Here is a 22,283-nt window from a genome sequence, read left to right on the forward strand (position 1 = left end):
GAACTTGAAAATGTCACCCAAGAAAGTGTAGAAATGTTATTATTAAAGGTAAATATTCCAAGTGGCAATTTTTTCCACCCAGAACTTTATAAGAGCTCATTAAATAAATAAAAAAAATACTTTAACCGAGACTGCCCATCTTGAAGACTATGAAATAGTCAAATGTGGATACTGGAGTACTACTGTATCTTTTTAGGGGTGATGGGAAAACCAGGCTATAGGGTAGTGTCAGCCTGTGAATCAAAGATACACTCATCTGCTTAACCCCACAAATGATATATGGTGGAAGTGCTGATAATCAAAATTGAGATCCTAAATGTGGTGCTTGTACATAAATCACTGGAGGCAAACCCTCAGTACAGTAGTTTAAAAACCAACTGTTGAAAATAGACTATTGCTTGGAAAACCTCACAAACTCATCCCCAAACATCATCTTGCTTGGGAACTTCAACCTAAGGCACCTAAAATGGAAGAATGTGGCAAATAGTTATATCTGAGAGAATTTCAGAAAGTAGTCTAAATGAAGTCGCACAAATGACCTCTAATGAATGTATGATGTGTCGTAAACCAGCAAATTGCAGAACTTGAAAACAAAACACACTAGGCCTTATTTTCACAAATGATAATGAAATAATCAGGAACAATGATTTCAAATACTGTACCTACTTCTCAGATCACAACATAATGGAAGTTTGGACAAGTAAGGGCAATAGACCTGCACAGCTAGTCCCAAATCTTTGAGAAGGAGAATTCAGCCAATTCAATTTTAATAATAAAAACATTAACTGGGAACTTATAAACAAAGATTTCACAGAAATAAGCTGGGAAGAGCGAGAAAATGCAAACCTAAATCAATGTCTTGAAAATGTTGGCTATGTAATTCTGAGGTTTACTTAACCCACATACTGTACTACCAAAAGAAAAAAATGGAAATTTGAATGACAATGGGGATTCCCTCTGTAGGCAAAGAAAAATAGCTGAAAAACACCTCACCCTATCCCAAGAATGACAAGGAAGGCATTAGAGAAATGGAAATGATTGAACTAAATAAAGCCACAAAAATCTTATAAAATCCAGGAGCGGCAAAGAAAAAGTCCATCAATAAAACAGACAAATCCAAAATACTTTTTTCTCATCGAAAATCTAGAACAAAAACTAGCATTGGGCTCGTGCACAAGGGAAATGGAACTTTCACAGATGACAACAAAGAAATTAGTGAAATCCAGAAGATATACTGTAGTATGATTTTATTTTCAGTGAACCCCTGAACACACTGAAGATTGGTACAGTAACACAAATGACTTCTTTATGCATGTGATACCAACATCAAATCATGTACCGTATCAGATGTTGCCCTAAGCATATAATTTCATGTTGCTTATAAGGTAAAATACTATTTTTAACATTTTATATTTCAATTGTGTTGTAAAAAACTAAATATTAATAATTTTTAAAAGGCTTTCTAGAAAGCTGTAATTTAGTTCAATGTCTTTGTTATACTTTTATTAATAAAAAAACAAATACGCAACAGGACTCCCTTTTTCTACAAAACGTTCATTATTATTGTTACCAATTCATTAATTTTTACTTTTTGGGAATTACTAGGTATTTTTAACATGCAATTCCTAAAGTTGTACCATTTAACACAATTCAGAAGTGTTAAAGGTTGCCTTAACAAACTTCTTTAAGAGTTTCTTCAAGAACAGTAATTTCTGTTTCCATAATAGATGGTGAAATGCAAATGCAGTGCTGTACTGTAATAAATTATAATCTGCAGCTCAATATTCCCATGGGCACGAGATAATTGAAGACTATTGTCAATGTGTGTACTTTAAAAAAAGGCTGGCCATCCCTCCTCTTGGTTGTTTTAAAAAAGGTTCTACTATTTGCTGGTTTAAGACAATATTGTCACACATCTGTAAGAAGATATTTTTAAACTTTCTTGAAAGTCAGGGACATCATTTTGTATTGGATTCATTTGTCAAGACTGGATCTATGCTCATACCTTGTTCGCTCATAACCTAAACTTTAATTTTGCACGTCATGCAGTCACCAACATGTCCACATACCTGGGTGCCCTTTACTTTTTGTTTCCATTTTTCTGACATTTGTGAAGATGCTGTCAGAAAGGAAATCCTATTCTTTGCAAACTACTTTTCAGAAATTCTGCTTTCTTAGAAGGAAAGTGTAATTATCGGCGCAAATCCAGAATATTGAATAATTTGCCATTCTTTGTTTTCTTAAAAGCTTCTGGAAAATCGACTGCAAGGCATAATTGGCAATTTATATAATTTGGGAACTCTACTCTTTTATTACATTGCATGCAAGACAAAAAGTGCAGCCATTGCTGTTTATTTCAAGTACGTGTAGGTGGATGCTGTGTGGGGCAGGTACTGTGATTTGGGGTCTGATTTGGGGTCTGAGTTTGGGAGGAATATCACCCCCACTTGTTTAATTGATTTACTGTATGTTACAAATTTTATATCGGGTTTGTTTTCTTGCATTTGTTCTTTTTCCTAATGTTAGTTTGATAGATAACAGGATTGGCTTTTGTATTTGAACACTAGTACTTTAACAACATTTTACACAATCGACTTGAGAATGGTCCAGGACGGACCGAAACGTCGTCGTCCCTTCACCTTCTAGTCTAGTCAACATTTACTCAATGAAATCTGTGGAATAGGAAGAGTACTGCTGAATTTCATATCAAATGTGGAAGATCAGCAGCAGCAAAAGCTAAGTTGGCCAACATAATGGATTTTTCAAATTTGTTTAAGGTTTCATTCAGAACCTTGCATATCATGTACGTCTGACCATTCCTGGAGTATGCAGCTCCAGTATGGTGTCCATATCTAGTCAAGCACAAAACCAACATTCAGAGGAATGCTGACTAGTCTTGGAGTGTAACAGTTATGAGAAAAGGCAATAGGAATTAAGCTTCACATTGTTGGACGACAAGTTAGGGTAGACATGATTACCACCTACAAAATTCTCAGAGGAAGTGATAGGTTAGATAAGGACAAACTATCTAGCATATGGGCAGTACTCTAACGAGGGAATACAGGTGAAAACTAAGAACCCAAATGAGTCACATATCAGAATTGTTCGTAGTGTGAACACTGAAGTGAGGCGGTGGCGCAGACCTTGTCCAGTTTCAAATATAATAATAATTCATTGTGTCGGGGGACAGGCAACCAGAGTATATATATAATGTTAGGCTTATATCGAGGTCCCATCAAGGTCAAACTACTGACCCTCCCCAGGATGTAACACCACAAAACTAGCTCCTGGGCACTTGTATACTACTAGGTGAACACGATCATTAGACGATAGGAAATGTGCCCAATCATTTCTCCCTGTCCGGGATTTGAACACGGAATTCACAATTGTGTGTCTAGAACGAACCCAACTGTACTACCGAACAAAGCCCTTAGGCTCAGACTCTTAGGACCTTAGGCTCAGGAACCTGTATACCAGTTGGTCCTGCCCAGAGGCAGGACCAAAGAGCCAAAGCTCAACCCCTCGAGCTAGTAGGCTAGTACTGAACCTTAAAACAAAAAAATAAGCAATAACACACATATTGTAAACTGGACATTAGTAACCAACCCACGAAATGTAACATAACACCACCAGGATATGGGTGTGTGTGCTGGGGGGCGACTTGACCTGACCCCGTCACGCGGGGGTCACGAGGGGGTCATGGGTGCCTCTGGCCCTCATGACCCCCACCCGGGCAGCCGCCTCATTACCTCATATTACTCTCTCCGTTAACTTCTCACCCGTTACCCATACACAAACATGACCGGTGTCTACAACCCAAGCGAGGCTCAAACACGGCCAAAATAAGCTAACACTCGGGACTAAGTGAATGACATGAACACTGGGGCGTCAAAATGGCCCCGAAAGGCGGACATAGCTACCTTCTGGGCGGAGGCGGAGTTGGCCGTGGTGGCCGCCGTGCTGGTTGACGGTGCGTCCATCTTCCTGTAACCTTGGCTGGCTTATCCTACGGTCACTTTCAACTTGCCTGCAACACGCACACTTTTAAACACAGTCACTTGTATCTTGCAGCGTAACATCTTAAGACGCAGCAGGTAGCCATTTCGCTACTCCCAGATATCGGCCATAGATTTTATCCGGGTCCATCAGCAAGATCAACAATTGTTACAACATCAAACATATATCTCCGTGTTCTTTGTATATTGGGGAATATTTATTCAATAACAGCGGTACATAAAACACTGTTTTGAGCAGAGAAATCACATTTTAAAAATCCAGAATTTCCTGCCCCTGTACATCAGCTCCATGGAGGAGGGCTCTGAGCTCCGTAGGGGCGGGGATCAGTGGTATAAAACAAATCTACTCAAATAAATTTTAATTTCAAATGCGTCACTTTAGTTTATTAGATAAATTAGTTTTGATATTATTTCCACAGGTTTTATATATTTATTTCTAATAAACAGTTACATACCTAGAATTCTTTAATAATTTCGTTTCCAACATTCCTTCATAGCTCTTTAGGAGGATCGAGTTGCCAACATGGCTGACGGGATAGTGTTGGATTATGCTAAATGTGAGGACTTGGTGATGGAGGCTGCTTGTGGTGTTAGATAACATCCACAGTGAGATAATTCGGGACGTACATAACCGTTTCGGTTTGATAGGCATTTTTGCGAACCATTTCGTATATTCATATGCGCTGGCGTTTGTTCGCTGCTGTTCTCGTCTTCCAAGACAGTAAAATGAGCCAAAACGAGGCAATAGAAGTTGATAAGTTAAGAATATGAATAAATAGATGGCACATGATCATATACTTGTTGCATGTCTTCAAGTAATATGTAAGTTAGCGTCTTGTAATTTGTCCCTATACAATTTAATAAATAAAAAAGTTTTCCTGCCTTAACATCTTTATACAATTTATGATAAGCACATCAACATATCTACATTAAAATCAGTGTGTGTATGTAATGGAGGCTGAATTGTACTTAGCGTAGTTTGTATAATTTTATTTGTTTGTTAACTTAGTTTATTTAAAGGCACCCCATACCCATCTTGTGGGCGGTAGTGGAAAGGGTTACAGAGGCACATAATGGGCTCAGGGACTCAGCAAAAGGGGTAGAAATAGCCTAAGTTACTCTATCCCTTTGAGATGTATATCTTTCTTATCTCAATAAATATACTTGAACTTGAACCCCAAAATTAATTTAGCTAAGCAAGTTAGTTTTGATGAGCTAGTTACAATAGTCAATGCACATCGGGGATATTTGGCTAGAATTTCTGGAATCAGATAAGTTTGAATGAAATAAATAATTACACATCTCTCGAAACATTTGTCATATGTCTCTGAATTCGCGTATCTATTCGCATTACTAAATTTCAATATATCCAAGTATTTTGAGTGTGAAATGCTATTATATGTATTTTTGTTGTTTTAATAATATTACGGATTGATGTTTAATTTATTTCGAAATCAAGTTCAAGTATGTTTATTGAGACAAGAAAGAAATACATCTTAAAGGGATAGAGTAGCTTAGGCTATTTCTACCCCTAATTTCGAAATACATTACTGTACATTAAGTCGGTCGCTTATAGCCAATGATGCCCATTGGGAGGTAGTTAAGAACAACAATTATAATTCATAATAATAATACAAATAATAAAAACTCTGAATTGTAATGCCAATCCTGACCTTAAAAGCTTCTTAGAAGGTTGTAACAGAACCCCATGGGCACCACACCAGAAACAAATACCTATTTGATATTCCAAGAGTACGAATCAAACTAGAAATGCTTTACAAATCAAGGGGACCCAGAATGTGGAATGTGACAAGCAACAGCCTGGTTGCTTGTCACAACTACCTCTATATATAAATCAATCAGAATGTTTATAACTCTGCATCTATGTATATACTTTTCCTAAATAAAATATTATTGTTATTATTATAATTAATTGTGTTGGGGGATAAGAAGCCATAGGATTAAGGACTTGCCCGAAACGCTACGCGTACTAGTGGCTGTACAAGATCATATACTAGGGTACTGTACAATATACTAGTGGCTGTACAAGAATGTAACAACTCTTAAATATATAGACTTGACATATCGTTAAGACTTATATCATTAGGTTGATTGATGAAGATTAAGCCACCCAAAAGGTGGCACTGGCATGAATAGCCCGTAAGTGGTGGCCCTTTTGAGCCATTACCAGTATCAAGAGCTGATACTGGAGATCTGTGGAGCTGCGACTGCACCCTGCGTGACGGGAGATGTCTCCCGATATCATTAGGCTTATATCGAGACTTTGTTTGTTGTTGTTATAGATTCAGCTACTCGGAACAAGTTCCAAGTAGCATGGGCTATGGTGAGCCAGTAACTTACCTGGCACAGGAGCGGGGCTTGTTAGACTTATATCATTAGGCTTATATAGCCCCCCCCCCCCTAAGGCCGAATTACTGACCCCGCCCAGGATGCAGCCCTACAAGAAGCTGACTGACTGCAACTCCTGAGTTGCAGTCATCGGGAGGATAAACCAAAGATGCAAACTGCACCTACCATCAAGAAGAAGAACTGAGTATGCAGATAAAAATCACGATAACGCGGCTGAATTTTTTTTCCAAACTATACACTAGAAATTGAGGAGACGACGACGTTTCGGTCCGTCCTGGACGATTAACAGCTAACAACTGCGAAGAGACGAGGAAGGCACGGGCATAAGTAAGGCAAGAGAGGTGAGACAAGAAATCTTAGAGGAAAATAAGAGGAAGGGTAAAGGTACGGAGGTAAGGTGTAATATAGAGTAATAAGAACGTAAGAATAAAAGTAACTGCAGAAGGCCTGTTGGCCCATACGAGGCAGCTCCTAATTATAACCCCCCAATTCCACTCATATACATGTCCAACCCACGCTTGAACAATCATGGGATCCCACCTTCACCAGGTAACGCGGTAATTGGTTCCACAAATCAACTCTTACCGAACCAGTATTTACCCAGGTCTTTCCAAAATCTAAACTTATCCAATTTATACCCATTGTCTTGTGTTGATACTAATAGCTGGAGTAAGAGTTTTTACATTCTAGTACAGCCACTAGTACGCGTAACGTTTCGGGCAAGACCAGCGTAATCCTATGTTCCCCGGAATACGACCCCCATGAAGAATCGTTTAACAACCAGGTACCCATTTTGCTGTTGAGTTAAACAGAAGTAGGAGCGTAGGATGACTAAGTTAATTCCCCAAATTAGAAATCTTTCATATGAAGAAAGATTAACAAAGCTTAAGTTGCATTCACTGGAAAGGCGAAGAGTTAGGGGTGACATGATAGAGGTTTACAAGTGGGTGAATGGACATAACAAAGGGGATATTAATAGGGTATTAAAAGTATCAACACAAGACAGAACACGAAACAATGGGTATAAATTGGATAAGTTTAGATTTAGGAAAGACTTGGGTAAATACTGGTTCAGTAACAGGGTTGTTGATTTGTGGAACCAATTGCCGCGTAACATTGTGGAGGTGGGGTCCCTCGATTGTTTCAAGCATGGGTTGGACATGTATATGAGTGGGATTGGGTGGTTATAAATAGCAGCTGCCTCGTATGGGCCAACAGGCCTTCTGCGGTTGCCTTTGTTCTTATGTTCTTTTGAAGCTACAGTTAATTGATTGATTGATGAAGTTAATTGATGACTAAGTTAATTCCACCTCCACCACGTTACGCGGTAATTGGTTCCACAAATCAACAACCCTGTTACCGAACCAGTATTTACCCAAGTCTTTCCTAAATCTAAACTTATCCAATTTATACCCTTTGTTTCGTGTTCTGTCTTGTGTTGATACTTTTAATACCCTATAATATCTCCTTCAAGTTCAAGTATGTTTATTGAGATAAGCAATAAATACATCTCAAAGGGATAGAGTAGCTTAGGCTATTTCTACCCCCCTCTACTTCAAGTCCCTCAAGGGGCGCACAAATTCAGTGAGTACAAATAGACATATAACAGTACAAGAATCCCATTTAACATTGCATACAGCAAGTACAGCATATAATTGTTACATTCTTGGGGCAAAATTCTTGTAGCTCCTAAGTATACTGTCTATTATACCATTATCACACATCCAAACAATTTGATGTGGTACACTATTTATTTCCTTATTTCTATATTTTTCAATAAGGTGACACTCTAATACATAATGTTCTAAGGTGTGGGCGTACGGCATACTACATAATTTACACTCCTTATCTTTTTCACTGACATCAATATATTGCCAGATATATTTATATCCTAATCGTAATCTCATGTAAATTGAATCCTTCCAAGTAGACTTTCCTTTACCATAAGTGAAGGACGAATTTGTATTTATTATTGAATAATTCTTAAGTGTGTTACTACTGTCCACCATTGCCATTCTCTTTATCATTTCTTCACCCTCCTGGATCATCTTGGTTCTTGTTTTTATTTGTTTCAAGGTTAACTGACATACAACATCAACAAGAGTTTTTTCAGTGGCTCTCTTCGCTATGTCATCAACTACCTCATTCAACAGTATTCCCACATGTGAAGGGATCCACATGAATCTTACTTTATACCCAGTTTTTTCTAGTCTCTTAACATTCTCTCTACACTCTATCACAATATTCTGATATACTGGGCGTCTGCTATTTGAAGACTCTAACGCTCCTCTGCTGTCAATAAAGAAGCAAGCATTTTTACCACATTTGACTACTTCCTGTAATCCTGCTAATACACCTTGGAGTTCAGCCTGCGTTGAAGAGACATTGTCAGTTAAGCGGAGTCCAATAACAGTATCTACAGTGCCGATGTCAGTGTACTCCCTGATCAAGACTCCACATCCTGCCTTCCCATCCCTAGCTACTGACCCATCACAATATACATGTAGAGTGTTTTCCGTAGGCAGTTTTCTAATTATACAATCATATGTTGCCCTCAGCTCTCCTATTTCATACATACTTTTTTTCTTATGCAAGGGAGTAATTACTACATCTACATTACAATCCTCCCATGGTGGTGTAAATTTTCTCTTGGGCACAGCAATACACTCTGTAATAACATCATACTTTATAACATTAGAACATAAGTTATTCATATATACTCTCTTCTTCATCATACACTGTTCATTACTTCCCACCTTTTGAACCAAGAGGATAAATTCATTAGCTCATCCACCTCTCATTAATCTAATGGCAGAGGCTACATTTATCTCTACAATTCTATCCCCAATACTCTGCAGATTCAACTCCATCCTCATTATCTCAATCATAGCATTTCTTGGGCATCTTAAGATAATTCTCATGGCTTCATTTTGTACCTTCTCCAACTTGCCCATCCTACCTTTACCAAAACAAGAAATGACAGGTGCAGCATAATCAATAAGAGATCTTACAGTACTCAAGTATATCATTCGTAGTACAGGGACTCCCACTCCCTTTCCACAGCATGCCAAGGCCTTCAGAGGCTGTAATCTTTTCCGACATTGACCCAACAGTCTTGGAAATGCCAGTTTGACTCCAGGTGTCGGTACTGTGGTAAGAAACAAGACTCTCGAGAGTGTAGAGTCAAGATTAAAAACGGTGAAAAAATCGTCCCATCTTGTTGCAATTGTCGAGGCAGCCACAATGCTGGTTCCTATCTATGCCGCATGAAGCCTCATCTGAGAGAATCTAGGACGGGTGCTACAAGTAGAATAGATGTATTCTCGAAGAAAGGAAAGATTGTCCAGCAGGATCATAGAGGAAACAGCTGGAAGCCAATGGCAGCGCCTATGAACAATGTGTGGGAAAAAGGAACGGAGACACTTAAGGCGAGCCTAGGGAAAGTAGGAAATGCAGCTGAAAAAATTAAACCATGTGGAAACAAGGTTCAGGACAATATAGTGAACTCTGAGGTTGGTACTCAAATATTGGAATATCTAAAAAAAACTAGACAAGAGGCTTGAGGCATTAGAAAAATTAGTTATGGAGGGTAGACGGGGTGAAGATGGTGGTGAAACAGGAAGTGAAATGGAAAATGAAACAGGACGTGAACTGGAAAGTGAAACAAGACGTGAAATGGAAAGGGAAACAGGACGTGAAATGGAAAGTGAAACGGAAAGTGAAACAGGACGTGAAATGGAAAGTGAAACAGGACGTGAAATACGATAGACAGTATACCTAGGAGCTACAAACATTTTGCCCCAAGAGTGTAACACTTATATGCTGTGCTTACTATATTAACCTGCAATGTTAAATGGGATTCTTGTAGTGTGATTTGTGTATTTGTACTCACTGAATTTGTGCGCCCCTTGAGGGACTTGAAGTAGAGGGGGGTAGAAATAACCTAAGCTACTCTATCCCTTTAAGATGTATTTTTTCTTGTCTCAATAAACATACTTGAACTAACAGTCTGTTCATCTCAGCTTCCAAACTCACATGGGTATATCCAACATATATGCCTAAATATTTATATATATTAACTCTATATTTTTACCGTTTATTTTCAATATAATGGGCCTATTTAGTAGTCTTGGATACAGCAGTGTCGTAGACGTTGAGACTAGGCAACTTGTTGCCTAGCCTCGCCATACTCCCTTACTACATTGTACAAGTTCAAGTATGTTTATTGAGATCAGAAAGAAATACATCTCAAAGGGATAGAGTAATTGAAATTGAATTGAAATAAGTTTATTGAGGTAAAATACACACAAAGGGATGAGGTGTGTATTGAGGTGTCTATGTGAGGGATAGAGTAGCTTAGGCTATTTCTACCCCCCTCTACTTCAAGTCCCTCAAGGGTCGCACAAATTCAGTGAGTACAAATAGACAAATAACATTATAAGAACATTGCAGAATTCCAGTTACCTAATCCTTATCACAAACTATATAAAAGCGTATCATAAGCTATGGGATTTGTAGGTCAGTATTTAAAAGGGAATTCGGAGGTAATAATGATACAGCTGATGCCATCTGTCGGCAAAAGAGAACACTATCAACTGGCTGGGCAATAGTAGCCATAAGGTACAGCTTACGCCATCTGTTGACATCAAATTACACTTATAACAAATTACCCCACAAAATACCACTAGCGCCATCTCTTTTTTTTCCAACGCACTATAAATAGCCAAACAGCAACCCATAAGGCGAGTTGTTGTGCTCGGGTAGGAGGTTCCAAGCTCCGCCCACAGATGGTATGAGGTGCATAATCAATGGCATATCATTGGTAGAAACTCTTTGTTGACATTCACACAACAGCCAATCACAGGAAGGGATCAGCTATAGGTGCCATCCACTTAGTAAATAATCTTAGTTCAGCCCACAACAAATGCTTATGGAATTCTGCTTTAACTTTAATTTACCCAAAAAAGTGAGGTGTTAGTTATTTAAAGTGTCAATAAAGAAATAATTAAATATTGCAGGATATAACAAATGTTATATAAAAATGGGCTGGCTACCTAACTAGTGACGTTATTATTGGGCGTTGCCTTGACACAAATAATGATACACTGCCCTGCTCTCTTAATCGAGTAAATTATTCAGTTAGATGGAGATTTCTGTCAGGTGCAAAAAACAGAAAAAAAAACCCTCTCCTTTCTATATTTATTACAGGAACAATGTGTGCAAGCCCAGAGAGTACTTGGTCGAGTAAGGGTCCTTTTATTTATATTTATATACAAGAAGGTACATTGGGTTTTTGAGGATACATAGCATGGTAATTACATTCTTGTAAAGTCACTAGTACGCGCAGCATTTTGGGCAGGTCCTTAATCTAACAGATAATTTTAAGTAGGTAAATTCTAGAGGAATTAATAAAATGATAACAGATACATTGCAAGAAAAAAATGAGATGAGAGAGATTAGTAGCGCATAATACTCGCCTCACCAAAGATGGTTTTACAAAGATGGTTAAAAACCAAAGATGGTTTTACACGTGGATTATGCCCGAAACGCTTTGCGTAATAGTGGCTTTAGGCATTGTATGTACTAGCTATACCTATAAGTTAAACAATCCTTGTAAATATTTATTGTATGTATGTACCTTACCTAAATAAAATTGTATTGTATTGTATTGTAGGTATATTAAAGCACATCGGTAGCTCTGATTGATTGTATTGATAGCTTGATAGTAATTTAACAAAGATTAATAGGCACAAAACAGCATATTGATAGCACATATAAGAAGACAGCAATGATCATAATGGTAAAGTTGTTTGGATTAGGTACATAAAGATTGGGTAGCACTAGATACAGTGCAATTTTAAGGCACAAGGTAGGAAACTATGAAGATGAAATTAGGTAATTTTTTTTTTTTTTTTTTTTTTTGAATGAGGCAAAAGTTGGACAGCTTTTCAATTCATTAGGGAGTGAGTTCCATAGACCAGGTCCCTTTATTTTTGGGGATTGACTCTGGGGATATCAAAGAGATATTTATTTCTGGTGTGGTGATAAAGGGTCCTATTACATGTGTCCAGGGAGAGTTTCAGAGCAGGGTTTGCATTTAAGAACAGGGTTTTGTAAATATAAGTGACACAAGAGAATGTGTGGAGTGAGTTTGTTTAGCATGTTGAGGGATTTAAACAAGGGGGCTGAGTGTTGTCTGAAAGCAGAGTTTGTTATTATTCTGACAGCAGATTTTTGCTGAGTGATGATGGATTTGAGGTGGTTTGCAGTGGTTGAACCCCATGCACAGATACCATAATTAAGATAGATATAGATTAGTGCATAATATAGTGAGATGAGAGCAGAGTTAGGTATATAATATCTGATTTTGGAGAGTATACCAACTGTTTTAGAGACTTTCTTAGTTATGTGTTGTATGTGGGTGCTGAAGTTGAGTCTCTTGTCTAGGAATAGGCCAAGAAACTGACCCTTCTGTTGGGTAATCCTTATTGACAGGCTTCACCTGATTCCAAATTACTTTGGTCGTGAGAATCACTCCAATGCAAGAAATGGGTCCTCACCAAAATTTGTATGGCTGAAGGTTTGAAGGCGTTTGGGCTTGGGGCTGTATATGCCGAGGGCACTTTAGTTGGGTGGCATTATATAATAAGGTTTTACACAAACACCGTCATAAAACCTAATGTTTATTTACAGAACTTACTTACTAATATATAGGTTGCTTACATTATTCTATGATTGATGTTAGAAAAGCTAATATCACATTAGAGAGACATCGGGATGCCTTAATTGACCGATCACATGGTTCACTTGTGGCCAATCCTGTATTAACACTTTCTTAGACAGTAAATGACAAACGGCTTTCCTAACACTGCTGGTTTCAAGGGAAATACAAGAGTTCCTTCTGAATACTTAGAGAGTCAATATAATGGCATGCACAATCACCACAGTAATGACCTGTCAAGCTGACAGTCAACATAACATATACATATATCTAAATGTGTTGTGTGCATAACACACATTCACTGACAGGATGAACAATCATGAGTTTAGTTAATTTATTATATGCCCCATACCCATCCTGTGGGCAGTAGTGGAAAGGGTTACAGAGGCACATAATAATAATACAGTAATAATAATAATAATAATAATAATCTAAATGCAAGAAGGTACAATGTGTTGGTGAGATTACATAAGATTGGTATTTTTACATTCATGCAAAGCCACTAACACGCATAGTGTTTCGGGCAGATCCTTAATCAGTCCTTTTCGATCCAGGTCCTTATTAGGCAAGATGAAAAAAGGTACATTGTAGCATGGTTATATATATCAACAAATAAGTACAATATAAGTTGACAGCAATGATTACACTGGTAAGGATATATGTATTAAGTACTAATATTGGGGAAGTGGGTACTGTAGTACAAGATGAAGTTTGAGTTTGAAGCATGAGGTAGGAAACTATGAGGAAGAAATTAGATACTCTTTGGTTTTACTTTTGAATAGGGAATAGGTTGGACAATTTTTTAATTCATCAGGGGGTGAGTTCCAAAGACTGGGTCCTTTTATTTCCATGGAGTGTTTGCACAGATTTAGTTTGACTTTCGGGATATCAAAGATATGTTTATTTCTGGTGTTGTGCTCATGGGTTCTATTACACCTGCCAAGGAAACGTTTCAGATCAAGATTAGCATTTAGGAACAAGGTTTTGTACATGTAAATAGCACATGAGAATGTGTGGAGTGAGTATGTTTAGCATGTTAAGGGGCCCAGTAATCAAAAAATATTAAAATTGTGAAAACTACTAATAAATGTTTAACAAAATTCCAACTTATTAGCTTCAGCATCATGAAAGTTTCATCCCAATATTGATTTTAGACATGTTTTTAAAAAAGAACAGCTCCTATTAATTGGAACTGATGGATAATGCAGTAATAAAGAGATGCACCTGTCCGACACTCAAAGAAGAAGATAGTAGTAAGAAGTGTTCACAAAGTGGATATGCAGTTGGTGCCTTTATAGCATTGCTGAGTAATACATAATAAAACAAATAATAATAAGTATGTTATTATGCTCTGTTTTGTTATATACAGTATATCATATAAATACAATGCCCAATGTTAATATCTGTTATTTTCACCAGTGTCCACAAATGTATTTTTTTTTTAATTTTTTTTTGTCTTCCTTTGTGTATTATCTGATTTTGTTGCAATTTTTACATCCTGTAGAGTGCATACCCGTCCTTAACTATGTCAAGATACTAGAATTTAATTGGTCAACAAATACATCAGCCACAACTGGCAAAACTTGGTACTTGGACTTTTTTTTGGGGGGGGAGGTGATATTTCAGATTTCAAACCATTTTCTTTGTCTCTTTAGGGTTTTTTTGATAATTAGGGACCAGATTAGGGCTTTATCACTTATATAAAGTATACATACATCCCCTAAATCATTATAATTATCCCTATATCTGTTTTTCCTCATTTTTTCTTTACTTCATTTCAACACATTGATCTACAACTCACATATTCAAGTACGAATAAAAAACCATGTTTATTAAAACATACAAGTAAATTAATGAATTAGAACTACCTTATTCATTATCATTAACTTCAAATTCAATTATCTTTACAACTAGAGTTTCCACTTTGAGTCGGCATCAAAAATCCAGTTTGACCGATTCTCACCATTTTTACATAAAATGGGCACAGTCGTCTGTTCTACAATCCTATTTCATTGTTTTTTCATAAACCTTAAATGTCGAGTTATAAATTTTTTGGTATACAATTTGGCGCATATATCAAATGCCATATTTGACTTTTTTTACAGTAAACTATACTGAATCCTATAATAATAACTAATAAGAATGAAGATTATATGCTCTTCTGAGAGCCTAATAACACCAAATGAACAATTTGTGATATTTAATATTTGATGCTCATTTAAAAATCTTAAATTTTTAATACTTCTACAAATATTTTTCATTTTTTGTTTTTCCACTTTACGTTGGCGATTATTTAGATAAAGTTGGAGCATGTGCCTAGTAGATTATGTACAAATAATTTGAAAGCGTTTGAGCAAGGTGCAAAATTTCATTTCCTGGCCCCCTTATGGGACTTAAACAATAGTGAAGCGTGTTGTCTGAAGAGAGTTATAGTTCCGATAGATTTTTGTAGAGTAATGATGGGCTCTAGATAATTTGCAGTGGTCGAATCCCATGCACAGATACCGTATGCAAGAGGTATAAATTACCCCAGTGCAATGCGAAGAGCAGAATGAGGGAACAATCTATGTTGGAAAATATACCAACCATTTAAGACTTTTGACTGCGTTATGTGGGTGCTGAAGTTGAGTCGTGTCTATGTATAGGCTATGTATAACTTTTCCCCCTTATTTTTTTTGACAATGTTAACATTGTCTACCTGAAGTTGAATTTCATTTGGCAATTTACTACCAAATAAAATATAGTACATTAGGCCTTATCTATGTTCAGCGAGTTTGTTGGTAGACATCCACGAGTGGATTAATTCATTATCGACAATATTTGGCAAGTTTGGGTCAGAATAGAGGAAAGGTAGTATTGTCAGCAAATAGTATAGGTTTAAGAATGTTACAAACATTTAACAAATCATTGATATAAGAAATAAAGGGCCCCAAGATGCTGCCCTGTGGCATTCCTACTGTCAATGGTAGATAGGGGAGGGGGGGTCAAGTTATTGATGGCTACATAATGGTGCATCACCAAGAAAGGAACTAATAATCCAGAGCTAGGCCTCTGATACCATGGTAAAGTTTAAGAGGTAGTTATGATTTACAATATCAAAGGCTTTTCACAGGTCAATAAAGAGGCCAATTGGGAACTTTATTCTGACAAGGGCTTTATGGATTATATTGAGCAGCCTAATAATGGCATTGGCATCCATTCCCAAAAGAGTACCAAACTGGTAGGGATTTAATAATGTCAAGTTTTTCAAAGTAGAAATAGAGCAGTCAGTAAGCGATTTTTCAAATATTTTTGAAGTATCAAAAAGAAGGCACCAAACCAGGAAGGTTATGTAGCACCATCAAATGAAAATTTTTGAAAGCATCAGTAGATTTGATATTGGTCTGTAATTTAGGTCAGCTGTCTTGCCCCTTTTGAAATGGCCTCACTCTTGCTTTGAGGATATCAGTAAAAATAAGACATTTGTTGAATAGCAGCGCTATGGGTAGAGCAGGGGGAGGGGGGGCCCCCCCCCAACACTCATACCAAAGACTATTTCACTAATATGTTCCCAGCTGTGGTTTGAATTAGTGATTGCGATTGATTGTGAATGATTGTGATTGAAATGATTGAATTACGAATGTCTGTCGGGCTGACTGGCAAGATGAGTAGTGATAGGATAGCTGCTGATGCGACTTGGTGACATCTGTCTGGGTCTTTAGTAATTTTCTGGCAAGGTCGACACCAATTTACAGAAAGCAGATATTGAATTCGGTTGCAAGTGTGTAACCATCTTTGGAGATTTTTATCCATTTGTAATAATTATTATCCAGGTATCCAAGGATAGATCACCTTCAGTGTTCATCTGACCCAATACAAGATTTCAGACTTGGGCAAAAATTTTGTCGAATTAATTCAGTCAAAATCTACACGTGTGCTGGGACTTCCAGGCTATGCACTAGGAGTAAGCACAGTCAGAACCTAAAGAAAAGCATTCTCTGCCACATGTGGGATAGTACGAGATGGAGCGAAGAATGGCATTGAGCAGGGCAAGTTTATAGCAGTAAAAGGACAAATTTAACATGAAAGCAAGAGAGACAAAGGTAGTAGCAAGTTTCCAGTAAGGTCTTAAAATGAAACTTGCCCCATTTTTTTCCCGATAAGGCAATTCTTGAAGTTTTAGAGGTAAAGGTCACCCTTTCCCCACCAACCCAGGTATATTAAAGTGCAGAAAGATCACCTTTTAGTATGGCAAGTGAATGCAAGTCAGTCTACCAGAATTTAACAAAAAATTGTGCACTTTGTGGATGCATTTGGTCCAAGGAGAATATGGAGGAGGAATTTACAAGGACATGCCAGAAGAGTAGTCTTCTGGCCTATATGCAAGGAGAATTGGCCAATTCTGGGTGGATGATTGATGTACACACTTTAAATTCTGTATCCACTCTACAATTGTTAAATATTGGGCAGCAAGGAGAAGGGTGTACAGCAGCTGTGGCCACAAAATTACCAAGATGTAGATGGCAGAATTTAAGAAAGAAAAAATTGCCTAGAGGGTCTTCCTAGTTTGGTAAGGAGGGAGAGATGGTGGCAGAGACAGGACAATGCATGGGACATGTAATGAGGAAGCGAGAGATTTTTAGTCCAGAGAAAGAATCTCTCCAATCTGTGGCAGTCATCAAAAGGTAGCACCAAGCTGGGAAGACTAGCACCATCTGTCCATTATCTTGAATAATCTAAATATTAAAGACTATACTAAAGAATAGAAGAAGAATAAAGAAGAATACTAAAATACTAAAGAATAAAGAAGACTATATTAAAGAATATTAAAGAATAAAGAAGACTATATTAAAGAATATTAAAGACTATACAAGAAAAAGAGATGGTGTGCAGTTTGTTAGTTTTAACAAAGCCCACGACCTTGCCAACATTCACAGAACATGACTGGGCAGATTTCCAAACTAACTTTTTTTTAAGGGGGAGAGGGGACGTGTGAAACAGAACAAGTAAAATGGCCTTGGCTGCAAGTTTGACAACTCCAATGTGGTTGAGAATCTACGAAAATTTCATTGGGTGATGTCTGATAGAAATAAAGAAGCATTTTATTTCTGGCACATTTCAGATAATTTAATAGAGGTAGACAAGGCACAAGGGCAGAACCAGAATACAGCACACTATTACTCATGTGATCAGGATATTACACTCAGAATTTTTTTTTTCTTTGTAAACATTTTAATAGAATCGTTTCCCCTCAGCAAGGGCAAGTTTATAGTCAAAAGTAAAGAGTTAATTAATGAACTATGGCAACAAGCCAAGTCTAGGATGCAACTGTCAATATTCTATTGATAAATGCCCAAACAGCAAGTTGTATACTAAACCACATTAGGTTGCAGCTGTGCATCTGGGAACCAGCTATAATCTGTGCATAATGTAGAGCAACAGCATCATTTGGATTGATGGCAGATTGGTTGAACTGTAGGTGCATACATGGTGTTGTCGGTTCAGCATATTTCCAAGCATTGTCCCACACCTAGAATGAAGAGTCAACTTTGTATAAAAATGCAGGTATTAAAGTACAGGTATATTTTAAACTTCACTAAAGGGAATGGTTTATGCAAGACTTTAGGAACTTTTATGAACTCATTTCTTGATTGAGAAAAAATGCACTTGTACAGTGGTAATTTTGAAGCACACCATTTAACCTTACCAGGTACTGGGTGTGTCAGTGTTTAAGGAGAAGGCTGGAAAAAAAAGTGGCATAGTTAAGCGTAAACAACTTTAGTAATAATTAAGCCAGTCTGGCAAGTCATATGGAAGGGATACCACCTTTACTGGGTATCAATAGACATGTACACAGGAGGCAGAGTCTTATAGCAGGTACTATTAAGAAAATAGCATCAAAATATTTTAACAATTAAAGTTGCCAAACTGAAATTTGGAAACAATCAAGCCACATCAATCTTTGTGATATTTGTAGATGTTCAGTAACCCCTTTCCCATCTTGGTAGGAAAAATATTAAGAGGGCAGTCTACTCTCTAGGCCTATGAATTTAAACCAACATTGAATAGCCAATTTTAGGGCATTTGGAAAATATAAAATTGGCAAGTCACATGGACAATAATACACTGAACTTTGAATCAAGAAAGGTGGGGAGGGAAGAAGAAGAAAAAAAAAAAAAAAAAAAAAAAGTTGTGTTCAACATACCTTTTCACAGAAGTTCCAGGCTGTCCTATAGATTTCTTTAAATGTTTGACAGGTAGAATTTACAGGGCAGTAATTTGTCAAGCAGCTTCCTTTTGTTGGGCAATCACCCGTCATATTCAACCACCTGAAATTGTTGGTCCAATTGTCTGTGCAAGTGACATCGTTGGCACACGCAGTAAACCAAAGCTCACAATCAATGGCACACAGGGACTCCCCAGTATCTTTCCCGCCGCCACGAGCAATTTTCCTGCAGGGAAAATTTATTTAACGTTGCAAAAGGAACTAGCGAGCCAAATCTGTTACATGTCTAGACAAATTTATTTTTTGGTAAAAAAAAAAAAAAAAAAAAAAAAAGCCACTATGCCATTTAAATGCTTAGGGGAAGTCACTTTCAGAATACCAAAATAAAAACTTTATAAAATAGACTTTTAAGTTTTGCACAATGTTAAATTTTTAATGATTAAAAATAATTGTTTAAACATGTTTAAGTTATTAAAACAATGCAGAAACCCTAGTTAAATAAAAGTCCTTTAAAATATAGAATTTAGACGTTCTGCAATACTTACCGACACGACCCATGGACCAACATTGGGTGAACATTCGTAAAAGCAGTGATCGAGCATGAAATGCCGTTTACATTCCGAGGACATGGACTCTACTCGAGAACAGTGGTCATAGTTGAAGTTGTAAGGACTAGACTCGTGAATAAGTCTAGTAGTATTCTCTGTACAGCAGGACCTATTCTTCCACTGATGACACTAAAAAAATCAAATATAAAAAGAGGTACTTTCTGTTAAGCAATTTATCATTTAGGTAGAAAGGATATTAAGTTTGACTACTGTCAAAAGCTCTTTACAGCTAAAAGCATATTTTTGAAGGCTTCAGATTTTTTTTTTAATCTACTGTAGTGACAATATTGTACATTAAAAAGCAAGACGTTAAAAGAAATTATCCATACCGTAGTAAACAGACTGCCTTCTGGTCCTGGTGCACTTTTGTGATGTTTAGAATCTATACAAGTGTTTATTAGAGTATCCACATCTCTACTTCTGAGCCATGGTCATGGTCACGACCAACGTTAAGCAGAACATTCTAGGACAAAGATTCTAGGACATTCTAGGACAACTAGGTAAAAGTCATCTATTGAAGTTTCTGGACTAGCTTGTCAAGGACAAACTAGTATGTCTATAGACCTTACACAGTATACAAAATCAACCAAAATAAACTTTAGTATAGCAAATGACTAAGTACAGTACATGTCTCGCACTCTCCGGAGCACATTATTAAGGTTCGAGCACATGCCAAGGACTTTACTTTCAAGTAGACGACATACCAGATTTAAGTAAATTCAAGTTGTCCTAACTAGTGTATATTCAAGACCTTTGTTTACACACTAAGTGCAAAAGTTCAATTAGTTTTAAGTTTTTTTTAACCTAGTAATAGTTATGGACTTCTAGGTAGTATAGCAAACTTTTACACTTGCAGGTTATAAAAAGGTAATTTTGCTTTCAAATTAAAGTAAACAAAATGTTATTTTCAACAGCAACAATCTAGGGTTTATACTTTACCATAGGACCATTTGTTAGTCAAACTTACGAAATTCACATCAATTTTGAGACATTAAAGAATTTTTGGTAGAGAAATAGTTTAATCAATAGTTCACAGCATCAATATTTTGCTAGCATTCTCTGGGGAGGAATAAGACAACTTAATAAATAATGGCCAGTCGAGGTTTAGACCATAGATGCACAGATTCAAGAAGTGGATTAAAAGGTAGTCAATGATTAGGAACATCACGATTTAATTAACAATAGAACGCTTCACTCAATTTCTCATTGTACTTTATTTGAAGTCTGAAAATTATATGGGAAAGCTGTGGCAGTGTGAGGTGCAAAGTTTGATGGCAATACTTTGGCCATGTTTGAGAACAGATTTTCAAAGTCTGGAGAAAAAGAGTAACTCCAGACAAGCCGCCGGCTTCTGGGCCATGTCGAGACTACTAGAGATGGTGGCTCCCTTGGGGAAGTCCTTTCTACACCAATACCACAAAGTTTCCCCCCAAACGAATATAAAACCCAATTGTATCGCCAAGACACCGCGGACACTATACAACGAATCTCAAAGACATCAAGCAGTTTGAAACCACACCTCCCCGCCGCCTTTCATTACCTGACGAAGGTCAAGGGAGTGTGACGGAAAGCTGCCATCATTAACACTGGTAGTGTAGAGGTGGAGGGGAGAGTGATGGTGTGATCGTGGTGGGGAGCCCCTCGCCTCGCTGTCTCGCTCACTCGAGCTTCGAACACACTATGGTCGGCCTCGAGGGGGACTGGTCAAGTCGTCTGAATTTTGTAACTTGCTTAGCTAAATGAATTGTGGGGTTTAGTCCCTGAGTCCATTATATGCCTCTGTAACCCTTTTCACTACCGCCCACAAGATGGGTATGGGGTGCATAATAAATGAACTAAACTAAACAAGTCGTCTACTGCAATTTCGGATACCGGGCTATAATAATATAATAATAATTTTTATTTAGGTAAAGGTACATACATAAAGAGATTTTACAAAGTTTGTTGGCTTTATAGATAGAGCTAGTACATACAATGCCTAAAGCCACTATTACGCAAAGCGTTTCGGGCAGGAGAAAACAGAAACAACTTCGTTCACTGAGAAATTTGTACTTCCAAACCAATTTGTTCGTATATGCGCTGGTTTGTGTTCGCTGCTGTTCTCGTCTGAATAAATACATAACACTTCATCATATAATTATTAGCGCTTCCATTAACAATGCTTAGCGCACTGTTTGTATTACTTTGTTTGTTAACAAAGCGCTCTCGTATCAGAGAAGGGAAGGGAAGAGAACTCTCAGGGGGGAAAGCGCTGTAACGTACGGTTATGTTACGTTGTTGGGTACATTAGATACAGTGTTTAGTTAGTTTCATATTTATTTAGTAGTCCTAGATACAGCAGTGTCGTAGACGTTGAGACGGGG

At 37.4% G+C, this 22,283-nt stretch overlaps 1 protein-coding gene and 1 pseudogene across 4 annotated transcripts in view; both read right to left on the bottom strand.

Annotated features, from left to right (window-relative positions):
- Positions 1-4,323, bottom strand: part of LOC123771001 (enolase-phosphatase E1) — a 120,659-nt gene extending 116,336 nt beyond the window's left edge. For all 4 annotated transcript variants that reach the window (XM_045763190.2, XM_045763189.2, XM_045763188.2 and 1 more), the window contains exon 1: positions 3,921-4,323. In XM_045763190.2, coding sequence (XP_045619146.2) covers positions 3,921-3,980 — 60 coding nt within the window. In that variant the 5' untranslated portion in view covers positions 3,981-4,323. The remainder of the gene's footprint in view (positions 1-3,920) is intronic.
- Positions 4,324-13,056: 8,733 nt separating this feature from the next.
- On the bottom strand, positions 13,057-20,348 carry LOC138355029 (folate receptor beta-like; annotated as a pseudogene).
- Positions 20,349-22,283: the final 1,935 nt, after the last annotated feature.

Source organism: Procambarus clarkii, chromosome 65 (assembly GCF_040958095.1).
Source record: "Procambarus clarkii isolate CNS0578487 chromosome 65, FALCON_Pclarkii_2.0, whole genome shotgun sequence".
In the NCBI taxonomy this organism is placed as follows: Eukaryota; Metazoa; Arthropoda; class Malacostraca; order Decapoda; family Cambaridae; genus Procambarus; species Procambarus clarkii.